Here is a 21636-nt window from a genome sequence, read left to right on the forward strand (position 1 = left end):
ATAGCAAAAACTAAAATGGCCATAATCAATTGTTTTTTTTAGATGAACCCTCAACATTTGCACGATTTGGATGCACTAGGTGTTAGTGCTATTAATTACGATTCAGATACAAGTATACACGGCAATGTTTCCAGCAGTAATGTCACTGAGGGGCCAGAAGAGAATACGAATACCACAGTTTCAAATGAACTAGATGTCCCCGTCGATTCGTTAGATATGACGGCTTCTCCTTCATCTTACATTGTTTTAGAAAATATTGTTGACGGAAATGTCAATTTTCTTGGTATGGAAGTCAATATTACAGACCAATCTAATGACGTGAATAATAATATTTGCACTAAAGTTAAATGTTCAGGGTGTGATAAATATTTTGCAAGTAAGTCTAACATGAAAAGACATTCAAAAATTCACACAGGTCAAATGTCAAGATGTACTATATGCTTTAAAGAATATCAAACAAAGCATGATCTAAACAGGCACAACGAATCTGTCCATAAGGGGACTTTATACACATGTGATCGTTGTCCGAAAACATTCAAATCTACTACTGGTTTGAAGAACCACAAACGAGAACATGATGGAGATTTCAGGTACCTGTGCCAGTTTTGTGGTCACGGATTTAACTACAAAAATGATTATGATGGCCATAGACACAAACACGAAAATAATAAGCCCTATGAATGCTCAAAATGCGATAAAAGATACCAATTTCAAGCCAATCTTCGCCGACATGTGAAGCACTGTGGAAAACAAGGCAAACCTTTTTCCTGTGATACATGTGCCAAACAGTTCAAATGTCAACGCTACCTGAAGGAACATCTGAAGGTGCACAACGATCCTGATAGCTATCAGTGTTCTCAATGTGGTAGTTTTTTTAACCACCGTTCTAGTTTATATAAACATGTCAAAAGGACTGGCCACCAGTAAAGTTGGGATTTAATGTCTTCTCATTAGTGAATCACCGTCACTTGACGTATATAATGCCAAAGATGGTTATAAACTATTATTAAGTATATGCACATGACAATCCTGGTACCATGTAACTGCACAAATAACAGGAATTAACCACAGGCACTTGGGGAATAAAAACAAATATTTATTATTTATTCCTTATTTTTTAAGTATCATACTAGTATTTGATAAAAGATTTTGATTATTTCACCTTTTTCGGCTTCATTTGTGCGACCATACAGTAGTGTTATTGAAACCATATTGTTGGGACATGAAAACGAGACTTAGAATAATAACCAAATTTTAACATTTAGTAAAAAAAATGCTTTTACCCCATGTGCCTGTAGTAATAGATACAAGCTTTGGGATTTTTCCACATTCCATTATTTGATTTGTTTTTCTTGAATTGTTGCAAAATATGCATTCTATAGGGGTTTTTATCAGTATTTTACATGAATAGCTAGCTCACAGTGGATGTGTTTTCTTCTTTTTTGTCAGTATTTTACAGCAATAGCTTGTAGTGCATTTTTTTTCTTTTTTGTTTGTATTTTACAGCGATAGCTCTGACACAGTGCATGGGTTTTTTCTTGTGCTGATTCGTTCTTGTTATTTTTTGAAAGAATAAAATTAAAATGATATGCGTTGTTTTGTTTTGTTTAATTAATTTCCAAAATAAAGATGTTTCTATTATTCAATGTATTAGCCACATTATGCAAATAACCACGAAATTTAAAACAGACATCTCAGGGACCATTTCTCAGGAATCAGTAGTCCGTTTTTTATTTGAATTAACAAGATTGATGCTGACCAATGATGGTATTCACATTCTAAAAGCATGCAGGATAATATCCACCCAAGATAAAATTCTGCAAAATAGAAAGTTCAGGGAAACAAACGCCAAAATTGGATTGTATCGGGTCATATCAGACACAGAAAATAGATAGAACACACGAATACCAAATATTTATGAGACTTTTTTAGGATTTATTGTTTTGTTTTACATTACATCAATATGTGATAGTGTTTTAAAACTGCCTCAAATATCTTCTAATTCAATTCCAAGTCTCTTAGTAGGCAAAATTTTCGACTCGTCACATTTATGGTGTTGTCTTACTGGTAAGCATCCTCTTGTTACTTCATTTGGCTTCGACACATCACATCGTTTTGTTTTTCGTTGTTTTCTTCTTTTTCTCATGGCTGTGTCAAAGAAGTGATCTCTAAAAAAATAATCATACAGCAATACATACATGTAGTTGACCTACCATGATTTTAAAATATGTAATTTTAAACGGTACAATTTGAATAAAAATAATAATCCCCTTTTTCTTTCTTGTGCAAACGACCATGTTTCCCTCTGAGACTTGTAAAAGGGAGAACCAAAAACAGAGAGTTTACGAACATTATACCATGATGTGCATCAGCAAAATTAATATTATTGTTTAAGAAATCTAAGGGGATGAACTTATTTATGAAGTAAAATTGAATATTTAGGTTTTAGGTAACATGACTAAAATAGTGCTTTGCAAACAATTACAGCTATAAGAATCGAGTATGTACGTTTGGACAAAATCTTTTGTTACCTTCCTTGTTAGCTGATGCGTGAATTCATTGTAAGTTTACCTATAAACCCCCTTCTTTCTGATTAGTTGTCCAATAGACAGAAAGATTGGTTATTTGTCGGACTAGTCAACTCTCAAAGAAGGGTATTTATAGGTAAAATTCATGCATCAGCTAACAAGGAAGGTAACAAAAGATTTCGTCCAAACGTACATACTCGATTCTTATAGCTGTAAAATGCAGAAAGTAATATAATATAATATCCCCTTCTATTTCTTTTTGAATGTAAACATAATAAGATATGATTGTCAATGAGACAACTCTCTTAAAGATCAAATGTCGTAAATATAAACAATTATAATGACCATGTGTACCAAGTTTCAAATTGATATAACTACAACTTTATCAAAAACTTTCATCGGTTAAGAATAGGACGGACAATCAAATAGACGGATGAACATACATACAATGCAAAGACCAGAAAACAAAATGCCCCTCTACTATCGTTGATTGGTATAAAAACGAATTTCACACATATAATATGAAGACTGTTACAACCAACCTAAAGAGTATTGTGCCGAATGTCACCGAGTTTACTGTGGAAGAGATAGATTCATCAATTACTTCATCTTCTGCATTCATCAGTAAGTGTACCGGGTATACAGATTTCTTTGTGGTCTTTATGCGAAACATTCTGTAATAGATATTTTAAAGTGTTGTATAAGTAATCTTTAGCCCATGTGAACCTGTTCCTCTCACCTGCTGCTTGCTGAATATATTTTATTAGTAAAATTAACTAGATACCATTGAGATGGGAGCCATCTCTGTGGGCCCCGCTGTCAATAACGTGGGGTAAATAAGTCGATCAAATTTGTTAGCGATGGACAGACAGACAGACCTTTGACCTAGGAAGTTGTACATACATCATGACACACCCTCTGGTGTTGGTTAAAATGGATGTCAAGTATAATATTTGAAATAATAACGGTTCTCAAGATATAGAGCGGACACGATCTTCACCACAGGACACGGGGTTGTCAACTGAAACCAAAGTTTTTTTGACCTTGACCTCTTGACCTAGGAAGTTGTACATACATCAGGACACGCCCTCTGGTGGTGGTTAATAAACATGTAAAGTATAAAGTATGAAATTATAATGGTTTTCTAGATATGGAGTGGACACAAAGTTAAAGTGTTACGGACGGACGGACGGACAGACAGACTGACTGATCACTATAGGGCGACCCGCCTAAAGACGGGGCCCTAATTATGTGCCTTAGAGATTATAGTAAAATGACAATCTAAATACCTGTCAGATGGATCGCATCTGTAATGCTGAATTTCTGCAACAGTTGACATTAGACGTGGGATATTAATTGCCTTTGGACAGCCTAGCCGAGTTACGTCCATGTCACTTAATTCTCCAAAAAAACTTTCGTTGGCTAAACTGGAAATTGCTCTCTGATTGTAGGTTCCGGACTTTGCAATTGCATACAGTTGTATATTTGTGTCGATTTTCTGTAAGAAACCTTCAAACGAGGCTCTTGTGAACCCATTGATGTACATCCCGTAAATAGGGAATGATCCAAAGTCTACATCTTTTAAAAGGAAATCTTTCATTCGAAGTCTTCTCAAAGTCCTTTCAACTGCTGATATTCCTGGGGCATCTTCCGATTCATACCATTCTCTGACTATATCACAGAATGCTGCCTCATCGTCATATTGCATTTGTCGCATTGCAATAGCCACGTCAACAGAAAATGTTCGCAATGCATACGCATTATTTTGCTTATCAATTAGGTCTTCGACCAGACTTTTGCTTATGATATCACTATGATGTTCTGCAACATCCAACCAAGCTTTCTTTCGAACTCCTCGTAACCCATCCTTGCAGACTTTTACTCTCAAGTTAACTAAAAGATGATGTGCATCTACACACTTTGGCTCAAACCTTTGTCTTTCAGATGAAAACTCGGGATATGAAAACCAATCTGTTTTTCTAGCGTCTTTTAGCTCAGTGTCTGGACTGAAAGGTGATATCTGCAACCATTCACGTTTGGAATCGGGATATAATACAGTAGCATATATTATATTTAACAAGTATTTAGGAATCACCTTAGAATTACATTTACTCGATGATCTCAAAGTACGTGCTGCACATTCTGCTAGTGATGTCATTGACCTAACAAATCTTTCTTTCTCTTTTTGAACCCCGTCACCGATAAGCTTACTAATGGCATTACACTTTTCTTGCAGCCGCCAAGATTTTTTTACAGTTTGGTTATGAAGAAAAACTGTACTTCCGATGATAATGTTGAGTTCATCATGTGTCAATTTTTGCAACTTGGTTGAATCTTGAACAATTACCTTTAAATCGGCAAATGTTTTGTCTTTCCATCGTTTTGACACACTAGCTTTAGGATGAATCTTTAAAGATGAAACAATTTGTTTGAAAATGTCATCTGATAAAACTCTTGGTTGCTTTGAATTCTCAATTCCCATTTCTTGTGGGTTTCTTTGTGTCCCTAATACCTCATTAGTCTGTTGTTCATCACTGCTATTGTTATCTGCATTTTCATTATCATGCATCAAAACAGCTGCCGTTTCATCACTTTCAATTAGAACATCAAGCGCCTCGTCTGGAAGGCATGCCAATACATCTGTAGATGTATGAACACTTGACAATACACCATCAGAATCGTTTTCTTGAACTGTATTTCTTTGCTTTTTCATTGCTATTAATACTTTTCTATATACTGCACATGAAATAGATAATGACCCTGTGTTAGACTGGTGTATAACAACATCTTCATTCATCTTTCTAACCATTGAAGAGGTTGATAACTTACTTATAATACCATCCCTTGTCTCTTTTCTTGCTTTATCCCAAACGTCTCGTTGTAGCTGTAACAATGTAAGAGGATTGTTATTAATGTCTCTGGTTGCAAGCTTAATCCACTGGCCATCGAAGCAACTACAAAGTACATCCACATTCTTCTCGTAGCATGTTTGTAAAATACCACTATGCATAGCACGCATTGTAGTTGTCGTTAAGCTGTAACCTTTCATAGCGTATGCTATTGGAATTGAATTCGGTACCTCTGGATTATAATTTCTGTCTGTGTCACTCAATAGCCATACTAATACCTCCGATGCTTTGCGTCTGCAAATTTCATATGCCTCTTTCAAAGTGGACTTAACTTCCGACAAGAGAACTGCGATGTCCATGAATGACGATGATATTGCATCATGTGCGACTGGAAAGACATAGGGCAAGACAGTATTCGTTTGTGAAAGTGAACAAGCAGTTGCTTTGATCGATGGAACTTCACAAATAAATTCAGTACATTCATCTCTAAATGTGTGCAGTTTTGTTTTTATTTCCTTGGTCAGTGCAGATGTTCTTGTTGGTCTTTTAGAACTTCCTTCTTTGTACAGAGATTTTGCTTCATTTAACATAAGCAACCACAAATTCTCATCAAATCTTACCCGGATAATTGTCGATGATTCTTCAGTCCAGCAAAGATACCAAAGCTTATCTGTCTTTAAACACACCATTTCAGAAAGAACTTGCGGAATATATCTGAATATAAATAAAAAATATCATATTGTACCAGAATTAAACTACTAAGTATAAAATTATCATTAATTTATCAGATAAACTTGCATTCCTCGCCTGGCTGAAAAAAAAAATGAAAAAATACAAATGACAAAATCTCACATGACAATTCGGCAACAGCGCTGAAAAAGTTGATAGCAGACTATTTAAAATTCAATGAAAAGAAGAAAGCATAAAAATATTCCCTAAATATATGTTTGGAAAAGTAAAGTTTTCATTACTGAGAGTCACTGAGGCCAAATTGTCTCACATTTGCTATTGGCATAGTTTGATAGTACCGATGTATGCACTAAGCATAATCAGTTAAGTGAATCGTTTATCAACAGAAACACTATAGAAATTCAAATAAACTTGGCAATGTACAATATTCTACTGGGTTACAATTTTTCTACACTATGAACACAAAAAAAGATATGGTATAATTGCCAATGAGTCCATCCAAAATATAAGCAATTATAGGTCACGGTACGGCTATTCCGAGTATAAACATATATTCAACTGTTCAATAGAACTTGACATAAAACGTGGAAACCAAATAAGCATACTAAAATTAAGAGATGGACACAATGATGAACCGATCAATGCATAAATATGGCAAGGAAAACCTTGTTTAATCTACTGACCGCGTCCTTCATGAAAATTAAAGGAATAAAAATACTCCGATGATTTATCCCGAAGTAACAATTGACAATCGACAATCCACAATTTGATTATATACATGTAGGTATCACAAAGGAACAAAGACAATTTCTGAAATATAACATCAACATATACATACCTTATCGGAATTTCATAGTGAACTGGCGTTTTAAAGTCGGCTGCCGAAGGACACTTAAACTCACATCCATACAGAGGATTTGGTACAAACGGACTTCCACCTGATTCCATATTAATATGTCCAACACTGCCATCAGGAGAAACTAATATGAATGGTTCAGCTTCAACAGATATGACATGAGCACCTTCTTCTATGTACTTTAAACCTGGGCTGAAAAATGGCAAAACCTTCCCTGTCAGTGTCGCAACTGCGTGTATTTCAGATTGTGTGCCATGTTCCATACGTTTCCTCACTTCATCAGATATCTCTTCATCGATTTCTATGTTTCTAACTACTTTGTCAAAATGTTTTTGTAAGCCTTTTAGCGTGTCTAGACCGAGCCCTTCATATAGTTTGCTACCTGTAAGTTTGAAATTTTTTCGTTTCGTGAACCATTTCTCTGTTCTTTGTTTGATGTAGCGTATATCATCAGTAAACTGTTCAGGTAGATCCTCTGGTTCTTTAAGAGTTACCATGTTATTCTGGGCATAAACATCTAGTTCGTTTCCAACAACAAACACTCCACAAGAATCAACTAGATTAGACCCTTCTTTTAAAAGACAATTATTTGCGTCTAAAAGACGTTTAACAATGGCCTTAAGTTGGTATATACTAGCTTGCACGCTACTGATAGCATAAACAAAACGAGAGCTTCGCCAGTTATCACCAGCTTCCTGCCTAAACTTACGAAGCGCTAGCTGCTGACTTACAAGCAACTTTCGCAGATCTTTAAGACGAAATGATACAATTTTAATAATAGTCTCTATCTTTCTTATTTTCTCGTCTTTTTGTATTTCATTCCATTCAGCAATAGTTGTTTCAATAAGGCTTAACTCTCTTTCAATTCTTTCTAACGAATCTTTTAATGTCACTCCATCTTCATACCCAAATAAGTCCTGGTCTCCATTTGTTGCGTTCAGACCAGTAGCTACTTTTTTTCCATCGACACTAAGTACGTAAGCGGTTTGATTTGATGACTTAAGTTCTATTGCCTGATTTATTATACCTGGCGGTAACTCCCTAGGGATCTTAGTTTCAGTCATATCAAACTTTGATATTGAGGCGGTGCTTGGTACAGCAAAGTTTATCTGCGTATCTTGTGGGTCATATTCTCCTTTAGATGACGGGATGTTCACAACCTGTCCTACAGACTTGATACCTGCCATGAACCTCAAAACCTTGCCATGGAATAGCCTATACATCACTTTCCAGAATTTCAAAGTACTTTCGGAATAGAACATTTTAGAGGTATTGTCAACGGAGTACCACCTAACAACTTCTAATAACAACCGAAAGGAAATGTTGTGTAACGGAAACTTGTCCTCTGCAATCAGACGAATAAGTTGGCAAAAGTCATGCATCAGATTTTCATTTTTTAATTTCTTCAGAACACTGGGCACTAGATCTTGTATTTCTTTTATTAGTTTCTCGTGTAAAGAGATATTAAACAGTTGCCGCTTGTGATTTTCATTGATTTTACTGCGTGATTTTTTTGGTGCCAAGCACAGACTTCTGGGAGTTTTTAAAACACCACTCGCGGTTGGGGTGCTTTTGACCTCCACATTTTTCCTCTTTTTGGGTTTGTGCAACCAAAGCAAACTGGATTTCCTCTTGCTTCCCTTTTTTCTGAAAGATAAATGATATACAAGTAGAGAGAATCGTAAAGAATCCGTTGCCTGTTTCTCGTGAAGATTCCGCTGCCACTTTTTTGTGCATACAAAGCTACTCGTAAAGGATCCGTTTCCAACACGGTCTTTTAATTCTATCTGGAGCTTATTGTACACTCTTTTATACTCAATAAAATGAAATGGGCAATTAAAAAATGATGAACTGTTTATTCAAATCGATATTGACAGAAATAACATGCATAAAATGCTGTTTTTTGGAAAAAACAAAGGTTATGTGAGACACTTGCCCACTTTTTCTTGTAAAAATAGCCTGTTATTCTTAAAACTATCTATAGTCATAAGAAGAGTGGATCAGTTTGCCATTCTAAAGTTCCGTGAACTAAATATTTAACACAAAATACCTCTCTGATTTGTTGTTATCCATCACTTTCGAACAACATCACGTTGTTTTTACGGCAAGGATCCGTTATCTGTTCACAAAGGAGCCGCGTACCGCTGAATTGCGCGTAAAGGATCCGATATGGATAGACACCGTGTTTAAATAACATGTCTATTTCAAAGTTATAGGTACAAATAAAGAAAACTTAGACTCAATATAACTGTTGATTCATTTATTTTTGTGGATACCAGTTTTTGATCATTGAGAAAAACTTGCATGTTTTGTGGATATTTAATTTCATGGTTTAAACAAATTCTTCATTCAAGCCTATAGAAAATTAATAATTTATGAACATTTGATTCGTAGTTTACCTGTACCCATGAAATCAATGGAAATTGGACTCCAATGAATCAAAATGAATCCACAGTATTAGTTTTTACTAATTCAGATTTTTGTTTACCCTGTGACCATGTAATTAAGCTACCATAAAAGATTCAAGTCCCATGTCAGGTTCCCAAGTTATTATATTAATTCAACATAGAATTACTTGTCTTGGAATATCTGACCAATCTATTAATGATTTCAATAACAACTCTAGTTCGTTGTCTATCTTGAGAATTCTGGCTGATAACATCTTCTAGATACTTCACAACAGTTATTTCCCATTTATCCTTTACATCTTCTTCACCAGACAGAAAATGGGTCATGATGTCACATACAGCTACATTTAGGTTACACACAGCATCCTGTAAATACACACAATCAAACACAAATGTTAATTTATCAGCATACACACAGCATCCTGTAAATACACACAATCAAACACAAATGTTAATTTATCAGCATACACACAGCATCCTGTAAATACACACAATCAAACACAAATGTTAATTTATCAGCATACACACAGCATCCTGTAAATACACACAATCAAACACAAATGTTAATTTATCAGCATACACACAGCATCCTGTAAATACACACAATCAAACACAAATGTTAATTTATCAGCATACACACAGCATCCTGTAAATACACACAATCAAACACAAATGTTAATTTATCAGCATACACACAGCATCCTGTAAATACACACAATCAAACACAAATGTTAATTTATCTGCATGCTACGTCATCAAAAATTTAAGTTTTAAAAAATAAGGAATTGAAATATGTAACAGACATCTATTTCTAATAAAATGTATAATAAATATGAATTATTGTCAGACTACTTATCTGGTATGACAGCTCTACTCCTTGTCACATTTCCTTTTGAGTCATCTTGATTCATTATTCTAGAACAAACAATTTCTGCTATCTTTTTGATACTTAATATGCACAGTCTTCATAGTTTGCAAGTCTTAGTGGTATATGTGGACTTATATTTTAAGACTACTTCACCAATGGATGGACATTATTCGTTTATTTCTAATCTGTTTTCAAATTATAACTTTTCTTACCGGCATAGATTGATTGTCTAGCTTTTCTTTTTTCTTTGCTGCAACGTGTACAGAATAAGGAAAGTCTTTCATTAAATGATTTTTTAAATCTGTGAAGTAATTTTTCCGCAGCCAGCCTTTCTGTAATATATAATAATACTTTCAATCATTGAGATCTATTTCCCAAATGCCTTAGCAGTAATCGTGAAAAAGACTGATGATATTAATTTAAAGTATAAGGTTACTCTTTTTTTTCTAGTGAAAATATTCAAATCAAGTGTTTAACACATGTAATTGGTAGAGAAAGAGTTAAAACAATAAGAAGTCATTTGATGGAAATAAGCATACTGGCATTTTTATGCCCCACTTATGGGCATCATGTTTTCTGGTCTGTGCGTCGGTCCGTCCAGTGTTCTAGGATTTTTTTGGCACCTTGACTTACCAAGGGTAAGATCAATAAAAAAATTACTTACCCGCCATAATAACTTTGAATATTGTAATTTACTGAACAAAGCTGGATTCGGATACGATTGAATTTTGTACAAAATTTAAAAAAAAAGATTTCTTACTAAATTTGACAAATATGTTATAGTTATTACTATGTCATTTATTAAGAGCTATAATAAATGCAACTGTAAGTTTATTTTCCTCCGATGACAAGAAAAAAAAATCGTTTATGTCCCGATTTAAGCACCAGTTATCAATCCGGATTTTCCGATTTTACCGACACCGTGACCGACTTTTAGAATGATAGGAGAAGAATGTGGTCTCTTTTGCGCTTGATTACACCTAGTAAACGAGTGCTTGAATAAAAGCGCCGATAGACATCGACAAAATCTTCGATCTTTTATCAAAGTTTTTTCTCGTGATTTAATAAAAATAAAAAGCAGATATGGGAAAATTGAAGAGGACCGGGAAATTTCAAGAGTTTTTCGGCTTCCCCGAACTTGAAAATTGACTTACCACCGGGTGACAAAGGCTAAAAAATGACTTACCCGTTGTCTTAATCCACTTACCCGAGTAACGGGTAATGGGAATCCTAGAACACTGCCGTCCATTCGTCCCTCCGCCTGTCCCGATTCAGGTTAAAGTTTTTGGTTGAGGTAGTTTTTGATGAAGTTGAAGTCCAATCAACTTGAAACTTAGTATACATGTTCCCTATGATATGATCTTTCTAATTTTAATGCCAAATTAGAAATTTTCCCCCATTTTCACGGTCCACTGAACATAGAAAATGATAGTGTGGATGGGGCATCCGTGTACTGGGGACACATTCTTGTTTTCACATCCTCTACTACTGATTTTTATTGATGTTCAAAGTTTCTGTCTATCTAGTATGGTTTTGAAGACAGCAGACAAAACACTATAATTGGTAATATTCATTTAGGGACTCAAACTCTGTATATTTAAGACATTTGAATGCTAATGTAATTAGAGCAGGAATGTAACCACAAATAGAGTTAAAAACCCAATTCAATGTACTTTCCCAATTACAATGTAGTATTAGGAACAAGTAAAATATGTGTATGTTTCAATGTCTAAGTTACAGGAATCTTATCTTCTAACCATGCTGTGTATATATGATGAATTGACTAATATAGTACCTGTATCTTATTTTGGATGTTTAAATGGTTGTCTGATTCATCACACTGGTTCTCCATCGAACGGTTCACCTCCACATAAGTCATAGAACTCGGGTATTTCTTTATAACATACTGACATAATAACTGTATCACATTCACTACACTGGTTCTTAGTTGCAGGGAATCAGCTGTAACTAGGGCATTCAAACCTAAAATGACATTAAAACTGTATTGCATTCATTACACTATATTCAGACGCCTTGGTTTTTTTTCCTTCAATGCAGGGTAAAACATTATTCTTTTCATATAAGACTTCAAAATTATATCTCCTAACAGGTCATTTACCAAAATGTAAACAGAATCTACATAAGATAAAATTCTGAGTCAGCCATTTTTTTTTTTCAATATCTTGAAGAGGAGCTCCATATTCTATCAATATTTCTTTTTTTTTTTTTTAAATTATATATACTTTATTGAAAACTTTCATATTTGTTAGTTTGATACAGAAAGTACTGGTACCTTATCCCGGCCTCGTTAAACATTAGATTGTATATTTAGAAAATTTGTTAGTAATTGTTAGTATTCCAAATTATAAAATATATACAATATAAAATATTATTGTGTATCAATTATTTCAATATTGATTAATAAAGAGAGAACGTGAGAAGAGAAGAGAAGAGAAAGTACTAGATTAATAAAACACAAAAGCAAAAAAAAAATAAAATAAAATAAATAAAAATAAAAAAAAATAAATAAAAAATAAAAAAAAAAAAATAAAAAATAAAATAGGAATCCATAAAATTTGGAATTTGGCAGCAGTATTTTCTTCTTAAGATACAACATTCAATAAATTTGGCAAAGTTGGTTTGTCATTGTAAATAAAATACATACAAACACAAAACAGATATTAGAGAATGTATATATGCATTTTAGGCATAAGAACAAGAACAAAAAACAATAAACAACATATAACCGTATATTATATAAAAACATATATGATGGTGTGGAGGAGGCCAAAAACAAAATACACAATAACATTGCATAGGGTAATGCTTAGTTGTTTAAGTGTAAATTATTCTAATAATGGAAGCCAGGGTCCCAGTAGAGGTTGGCAATGTGAAGAGGCTTTGTTTTAAAAAATATATTCTTTTCTAGTATTAGATTTTCTTTTAGATAGTTTTTAAGCCCTGCAAAATTTACTTGATTTTCACACAGTTTTGTTCTATAGATAAAGAATTTTGATAAAAGTATTATTAAGTTTTTTATTTTATTATTTTGTTTTTTTTCCTAAATTTCCGAATAAAATTATATCTATGTTAAATGGAATAATTATTTGTGTTTGTTTATAAATCCAGTCCATGACTCTTATCCACAGATCTGCTATTTTATGGCATGTCCAAAATATGTGTTCAATATCTTCAGTAACTTCATTGCAGAAAGTACATTTATCGCTTTGTTTTATTTTGATCTTAAATAAAAATTTATTTGTGCCTAATATTCTGTGTATTATTCTATATTGGAACCAGTGTTCTCCCCAGAAATTTTGGATAGCATCACATTTTGCGTAAAAAAAAATAACTGTTTTTTTTTTAATGTCATTTGTCGCGTCGCGTTGATGCTCTATTTCCTTTATATGTTTTAGTTTATATTGTTCAATTCATAACTGAGAATACAATTAAACTATAACAACAAAAACAGTTGTTTCAGTTTATGTTTTCTTTATTCATTTATAGTTACAGAATTATTTTTTTCCTCTTGTGCCAAATAAAAATAAATATGTGCTTTCAGTTACCCAACAATAAGCAGAGGCGGATTTAATTTGGTTGCTTATATAGGGAATCATTGTATCTTAATTACATCAAAATGATACGTATTTTCAACAAAGATATCTAACAAATAGTCTATTAATGGGTAGTTTTCTCTATTGGTATATTTTTTCTGTCTACCGTCCGTCTGTTGTCATTATCGTGAAAATGCGGATTTTTGTCATATCTGGTCCAGTTCCGATCCGTAGTTTACACAAAGATGTGCAATGGCGGCCGTAAAAAAATTTACGAAAATGAGTCCGAGAATAAACATTGTTTGACAAGAGATTGTGAATGAATAAGACGCTTTTAATGCATTAAATGAATTAAACATAAACTTAAGCCAATTATGATCACTTTTTAAAGAAGTATAAAATTTATTTTAGCTCAAAACCAAAATTCTCGCTCTCGTATTACCGGAAGAAAAAGAAAGTATACCTTTTTTGGAGAGTTGTACAAATAAACAACCTTTTAAAAAAAAAAATCGTTTTCAACTTTTAATCTTCGAAATTTCGTAATACAAAACATAGATTTCGAATTGTTTTTGTGATTGCATTTTTCCATGTTGAAATTGTGATTGCAGACACGTGGTATAAGTCATGTCACAAGTGTCAGCTTGGGATATTCGCATCTAAACAGTTATCACCCTGAAGGCAATTAAAACCTGGCTATTTAATCTCTTAATTGCCTTTAGTGTCCGACTTAAAGGGATTACAATTAAAGGTGATATAATTTTTATGATCATAATCGGTAATAGATGAAAGTTCAAAATTGAGGACAAGTAAAATAGAATCTTCAAAATAATTATAGCGTCGCGGGAATTATTATAGCATCACGATGAAAAAATATAGCGTCACGGTACCGCAACGCTAAAACGGCCTGGGGAGAACACTGATTGGAACCAGTGGAGTTCTGAGCTTTTTGTGGAGTAAAAATATATTATGCACAGTTTTCCAATCAAAATTTTTGTTGAGTGTTAAGGACCATTTTGTTCACATCTAAGTTTAGTACTACTTTTTTCAAATAAAACATTATACATATTTTTCGAGTCTTTTCTTGATAAAAAAAAAAATATTCTTATATTATTCGGCATAATTGGTCCTAGTGTTTTATAACAGTTGTTTATGGATATATAGTTCCTTAAAGCCTTTTTATATGATTTTATTGATGAAATGACCCCATTATAAGTAAGAAAATTTGACTTAATTTTATAAATGTTTTGGAATTGTTGAAAAGTCATTAGTTTTCCCTCCTCATTTGATAAATCATTTATCAAAAAGATCTCTTTATCTATCCAGTCTTTATCAATATTTCTAGCTTATTTTGTACCTTTACTAATGCTCTTCAACTTACAGTATCAATCTTAAATTCTAGATTTTCTAAATTTCACCTTATAATAATTAGTACATCCTTAGAAATGTTTGACACAATGGTTGTGCGATTGATATAAATCAAAAAGTAGATAAGAAGATTTAAAAGATATAAGGTATAAAGATATTCAAGTTACAGGGTACCTTTTCCAGTAAATGCTCCAATACTGCTTGACTCTATCCAACATTCAATTAACAGTGGTATAATCAACTGAACAAATCTTTTCAAACCAGGCTCATCTGATAGTGACACTCCTGGGTTCTTCTGCGACACTGTGTTCACCTGTGACCTAATTACAAACAAAATGTCTAAATTCATCAATGATAACAGGATCAAGAGAAAAAAATCCTATTATTTAAGTGTCATAGGGTTATTGTAATGAATATTTGTATGCATATTAAGATATGTATTAGCATGTTACATTTTGTAAGTACAGGGGATATCAGAACAATTATAACTTTATGGTAATAGCATGAAACTTGGCATAGTAAAAAATTAAATGGAAAAGACAAGTTTCAGATATGGAACCACAAAAAAAAGCAAATCCAATACTGCAATTAAATTAAAGATGGACAACATAAGGTACTGGGAATGACCCAATCTATACGAGTCAATTCAGTTAGCATCCTTTTCATAAAGTGTTGACCAAATAATCATCCCATTACCATGTTAAAAGGACAGGAGGAGAACATTGATACTTATTTTGCACATTAATATATTCATTGGCTGGGGAAAACTTGGAAATTGGAAAATAAGTACAGATTTACCTTCATAGAAATGCAAATGAATTAAGCTTACCTTTGAACAAACGCTGGCTGTTGCCACCTTGATATAAAATGCTTTGGCCATGGCTGGATCTGAGTTATCACATCTTTCTCCCATGTAACAGATTTTATGCCCTGGTTGACAAAGACTATAGATGTTTTTCCACTTGCATCCGTATCATTCTCTAAAATAGCTGACAGTAACTTGTGCAATCTTGTCAACACTTTAGCTCTCCACTTGTGAGATGCCATTTTAAGATTTGGATTAATAGATAAAGCTGATGAACTAGATTTTGAACCCAACCTTTGACGTGATATCTGTTCAATAAAATTTGGCAGAATTTGATTACTGTTGGTGATAACAAGCCTAGGAAAGTGATCAAGTAAAAGGTCCAAGATCTGCAAGGAATCTGATTGAATATCTTCAAAAATATGTGTCATGGCACAACATAAATGAATTCCAATAATGTGGAAGAAAGGTGAAATGTATTTGTCAGACACCCCCTTGAAAAGGACCTTTAAAAGTTTGATATTTGACTGTCTGACAACAGGATCTTTATCTACAAACAACTGGGCTGTTCTTTCTATCACTGTTACTAGGTTTTGTGTTATGGCCTCTGGATGCAATGTCAACAGCTCTCTTAAACCCATAACTGCATCATTTCTTGTGGTTGTGCTGTAATGCTGAAACTGGTTTAATAATTCCTTAAATAAAGACAAAAAAGTAATATAAGTAAAAGGAGCGGCAGTACCATGTAGAAATCCATGTTGAAAAACGTGAAAGGTGAACAAGGCCATGATAAATTTCAAGACTAATTATCAAACCTGATGTGGTTGGAAGTTTAGTTGTACCTGAAGAAAACTTATTACAAAAGGGATACCGCATTCTCTTCTCTTTTTAATGTTTATGTTATTTATATAGCCCATAAACTAAGATACAATCCATGTCAACTCTTTGTTCCTTGAATAAACTTATTCTAAACAGTTGTTAATTTAAAGCTTTTAAAATTTTGGAACATTTTTTTATTGGTATACTATTACATTGACTTTTTTATTAATAAATAGTGATTATAGACAGCGATGAACCAGTGCAATATAAGAACAAACTACATGTATAACAAAGAAGTTTGACAGTTTGGCACTAAGCACACAAAAATCTTTACAAAAAGACAAAACACCAGAGAAATATCTAAGAGCCATTGCAGATACTGAAACTTACAATAAAGCCAATTCCAATTTATTAATAATATTTGTCCTGAGTGATAAAATACTGGATCTATAATAGATGTTTCCAAAAGGAAAATTTGACTAAATAATTGTCAACAATCTGATCAGTTTAAAATGATGTTCTACTTTTTGTAATTTTTCAAGGATAATCAGTAATGATTTGGCCTGTTGTTATATCTTTAAAGGTACTAATTTGACTGCACAACATTAAATGTCCCCTCAGTGATGCTCTAGGCCAATGTATACTTACTCCAGCATTGAGTTTACGTTTTGAGCTTGGCTCTGTGGCTGTAGCAGTTTTTATTTTTTGTGTCACTTGTATTGTCCTTGTGTGGAAGCTTATGTTGGTCACATTGTCAGCCTTCTGAATCTTCTTTCCTACTTTAAACTTTACTTTCTGGAAATCTTTTTTAGAATTTCTCGTTTTCCTACTCTTAGGCATTGTTTAATGTTCTGAAAAAGAAATAGATGCTATATATTGCAAACCATTCCTACTCATTTAAGGTGATAAAATTATTTTAATATATATCATACATGTATTACATAAAAAAAATAATTTTGATTTGAAAGTTTAATACAAGAGGCTGTCACAACGACAGCAAACAGAATTTATTAACATTTATTTGTGTCCTGACAATATCACAAGAACCATTACTGATGAATGGTGAAAGTGAAAATCGTCAATATCAAATTTGACCTCCATTTTGTCATCAGTATCAACATATTAAAATTTGAAAAGCTTAGATTGAATGGTTCATGAGTAAATGCAACAACGTGAATGGAAACGCCATTTTACAATCTTTCAAGAACCATAACTCCTGAATGGTAAAAGTCAAAATCGTCATTATTGAACTTGACCTCCATTTTGTCATCAGTAACAACATATTAAAATTTCAAAAGCTTTGGTTGAATGGTTCATGAGAAAATGCACGGACACGACGGGAAACACCATTTTTCAATCTTTCAAGAACCATAACTCCTGAACGGTAAAAGTCAAAATCGTCATTATTGAACTTGACCTCCATTTTGTCATCAGTAACAGCATATTAAAATTTCGGAAGCTTTGGTAGAACAGTTCATGCATAAATGCACGGACACGACTGGAAACTCCATTTTTCAATCTTTCAAGAACCATAACTCCTGAACGGTAAAAGTCAAAATCGTCATTATTGAACTTGACCTCCATTTTGTCATCAGTAACAACATATAAAAATTTGGGAAGCTTTGGTAGAACAGTTCATGCGTAAATGCACGGACACGACTGGAAACTCCATTTTTCAATCTTTCAAGAACCATAACTCCTGAACGGTAAAAGTCAAAATCACCATTATTGAACTTGACCTTCGTATAGTTGTCAGTAATAACATATTAAAATTTTAAAAGCTTTGGTTGAATGGTTCATGAGTTAATGCACGGACAACATTTGATTGCCGCCCGCCCGCCCGCCCGCCGTACATCCCCAAATCAATAACCGACATTTTTGTCACAAAAATCCGGTTAATAACAATTAGAAATATTCATATATACAAAACTTGAATAATCTGAATCTTAATTGGTACGTTGAAGGGCAATGGAAGAGAAGCAATGAAAATTAGTCCATCAATGTGAGGGCAACCAAGGTTTTAAAGCTTTCAATTGTGTCGGCACACTTAAGATGGTCTTTTCCAATGGGATTTTGTTCTATCAAAGAATAACTGTTAACATTGACCAGACTTACTATGTTGAATTTTGAAACACTGGCTGATCCTGTTGTTATGTACAAATGTATCTACAATGCTTGTTGTTTTATTGTCACTAAATTGTTTCTATTTTATTTGACCTTTTGGACTCTCCTTGACTAATACTGAATCTTGTGGGAAAGCTGGTACTAACTGTCCAGTCACTTTGTAGAGAAAAGTGAGTCCCCTGTGACCATCTCTGATTTGGTCAAGTGTTTTAGTCTGTTCATAAGTCTCCTTACCAACATGTACCTTCTTCTCTGAATAAATGTCTCTTTTATTAAAAATGGGACACAGATGATGCACCAATTTGCAGTCTTGCTAAACCACAAGTCCTACAGCCATGGCTTTCAGAATTGTTTGTTGGCTTGTAAAATTCTACAGAATCCAATTTAAATGTTCGTAAAATTGAGCTTCCCGCTTGTGGATTCAAAAAATTTATCATGAAGACTGCACTTGCATACTAGTATCATATTAACTTCATTTTAACTTCCTGAGGACAACTCCTGAGGTTCCTACGTAGGAATCCAACAGATCTAGAGGCTAATAGGAAGATACAACAGGCAGTCATCAGCAAAAAGTTTCAAACTAGAGTTAACAGATTCTGGGAGGTCGTTTATGAAGACGAGAAAGAGCAGGGGTCCAATTACTGTACCCTGTGGTATGCCAGAAACTACCTCTGCTTCGTCTGACATTGTTCCCTCTACTAGGATATGTTGTTTCCTACTGTTCAAGAAGCTCTCCATCCATTTAAGAGTAGAGTCACTAACTCCGTAGAATTTGAGCTTATGGAGAAGTCACTTGTGTGGCACCTTATCAAAGGCTCTGGCAAAGTTTAATAATATTGCATCAATTTGTTGGCCATTTGATAGTCAATTTGCCAGTTCATGAATTGTGGCAATCAGCTGTGTCTCACAAGAGCGTTTGGTACGAATTCCATCTTGGGCTGGTGTTAAAATGGAGTGCTCTTCTAGATGTTCCATTATCTTTGAGTGGAGTATGTGCTCCATCACCTTGAAGCAAATTGCTGTAAGAGACACAGGACGGTAGTTTGCCACTGTACTCTTGTCTCCTTTCTTGAAGAAGGACACCACATGTGCCAGTCATCTGGGACTTGTCCTACATTCATCAGGTCAGGAATAACCACCAATTGGTGTATCATACCTCAATTGATGTATAATCCACCAATTGACAAATAATGGTATAGACCAATTGGTGTACAAATGTATAACTCTGTTTTTCAAAGCAAATTAATCCACCAAAATGGAGCATTGTTTTCTTAAAACCATATTATAGTATGAAAACTTGTCAAACATTCCTAGTTTAGTATAGTGACATAACATATTGCATTTAATCAATAATTGTATTTGCAGTGTCTTCTATTGTTATCTTGACAATTCTTGACTGGCAAATTAACCACTAATCACCTGTCAATGGACATCAATACTGTCTGCAGTCATGTGATCATGAGTACAACTCCACAGGTGAATGGAGCTCTTTAATAGTTATCCCACATGGACGCCGTGTGTCAGTGTAAGATAACCCGGATGGCTGGAGGCCAGAGGGTGATCTAACACTGACACACCAAGTCCGTGTGGGATAACTATTTTACATCCCAGCTGTTTTAGATTAGACGAAAAACCATTTATAATTCATAAAATCTAGTTTAGAACGCCACACAACCATTATAATATACTTTATATATTACAATATGATGTATACCCATTTTGACCCCCGAACACGATGAGTAGATATCAAACAATGTCAACTCGCCCCAGGTGCCAATCGGCCCATACTATATCGCCACTTAATAAAGAAATCACCCCACTCTTGTTTACCGACTTGCCCCACTTTTGAAAAAGTGTAAAATCAAATTGAACAATCAGTCTGACTACTCACTTATTAAAGAAAAAGGTTTAAACCCCACTGAACAAAGGTCTGCCAACTCGTCCCACTTATAAAAAGATCTTGCTTCCTTAAAGTATGCTAAATTACTGTAATTTCGTATCCAGTCGTCCTGGTGTATAGTGCCATTAGTGGTATGTGTCGTGGCTTGATATGCTAAAGGTCTTGAGTTCGAATCCCAGCATATACACTGGATTTTTTCTACGTGAATTTTGATAGATAGTCCTTTCTGTATAACTAATTATAAGTTTTATAGTGGATTTGACATTCCCGCCAAAATGTTACAGAACAAAGGAAAGCATGCATAACAAAGAAACTCAAACTGGGGTGATCTGGTAGGGGTGATCCAGCTCAGATCACCCCCACCGTGTATCATCAGTGTACCGGATATGGTACTAACCAAGAGGACATGGTTGATTTTGACCTTACATGGTAACGAAAATCTTTGTTTTGCTTTATCAATATTCAATGTGCATTTCTCGACATTTGAAATTCCTGCTCCCAAAAAATTTTTGCATCGATTTTTTCCTATTCATAAAATAACTTTGATATTCTAATAAGAACAATTAACTTGTACATGTGCAAATAGTTGTGAATGTCAACACCAACTTTCAATTTTGATACAGTTGTTGAGACATTTACATGTTTTATCCAAAAGAAACCTAATACAGGGCAAAAGTAATAGTTACCAGTCATAAACCTACCTGTGATTACTTATTCCTTGAAACTTTTTGGGTAATAAACGAGTATGAAAACTAAGTTTTTGTGTACGGTGTACAACAACAAATCTATGCACCGTACATGTACATAAGGTTTATGTGTTCAGCTAAACACCGTACACAACGCTTCTTTAGAGATAAAATATCGGAAAAT

The 21636-nt window shown here is 33.9% G+C and overlaps 2 protein-coding genes across 7 annotated transcripts in view; both read right to left on the reverse strand.

The window, feature by feature from the left end:
• LOC143064859 (testis-expressed protein 10-like) overlaps nt 1–21636 on the reverse strand; it is a 44060-nt gene that overhangs the window by 21244 nt on the left and 1180 nt on the right. For 3 of the 5 annotated variants that reach the window (XM_076238008.1, XM_076238009.1, XM_076238012.1), the window contains exons 2-7: nt 17391–17593; nt 15948–16618; nt 15293–15438; nt 11995–12182; nt 10412–10531; nt 9499–9697 (exon numbers count right to left, since the gene is read on the reverse strand). In XM_076238008.1, coding sequence (XP_076094123.1) covers nt 9499–9697; nt 10412–10531; nt 11995–12182; nt 15293–15438; nt 15948–16618; nt 17391–17582 — 1516 coding nt within the window. In that variant the 5' untranslated portion in view covers nt 17583–17593. Of the gene's footprint in view, nt 1–9498; nt 9698–10411; nt 10532–11994; nt 12183–15292; nt 15439–15947; nt 16619–17390; nt 17594–18857; nt 19321–20285; nt 20405–21636 lie in introns of those variants that run through there. The other 2 variants (XM_076238010.1, XM_076238011.1) reach the window with 2 other exon arrangements.
• On the reverse strand, nt 1597–9107 carry LOC143064860 (uncharacterized). 2 transcript variants are annotated; one of them, XR_012975336.1, is made up of 4 exons: nt 6906–9107; nt 3818–6091; nt 3071–3202; nt 1597–2168 (listed from the first exon to the last, which is right to left on the reverse strand). XR_012975336.1 is itself a non-coding variant. In XM_076238013.1 (4 exons), exons 1-3 carry the CDS (start codon nt 8303–8305, stop codon nt 3134–3136), a joined length of 1563 nt encoding a protein of 520 aa, XP_076094128.1. In that variant the 5' UTR covers nt 8306–9107; the 3' UTR covers nt 1597–2168; nt 3071–3133. The 2 variants fall into 2 exon arrangements, 1 of the variants encoding a protein (XP_076094128.1); XM_076238013.1 differs by having other exon boundaries at nt 5998–6091.

Source organism: Mytilus galloprovincialis, chromosome 2 (genome assembly GCF_965363235.1).
Source record: "Mytilus galloprovincialis chromosome 2, xbMytGall1.hap1.1, whole genome shotgun sequence".
NCBI lineage: Eukaryota > Metazoa > Mollusca > Bivalvia > Mytilida > Mytilidae > Mytilus > Mytilus galloprovincialis.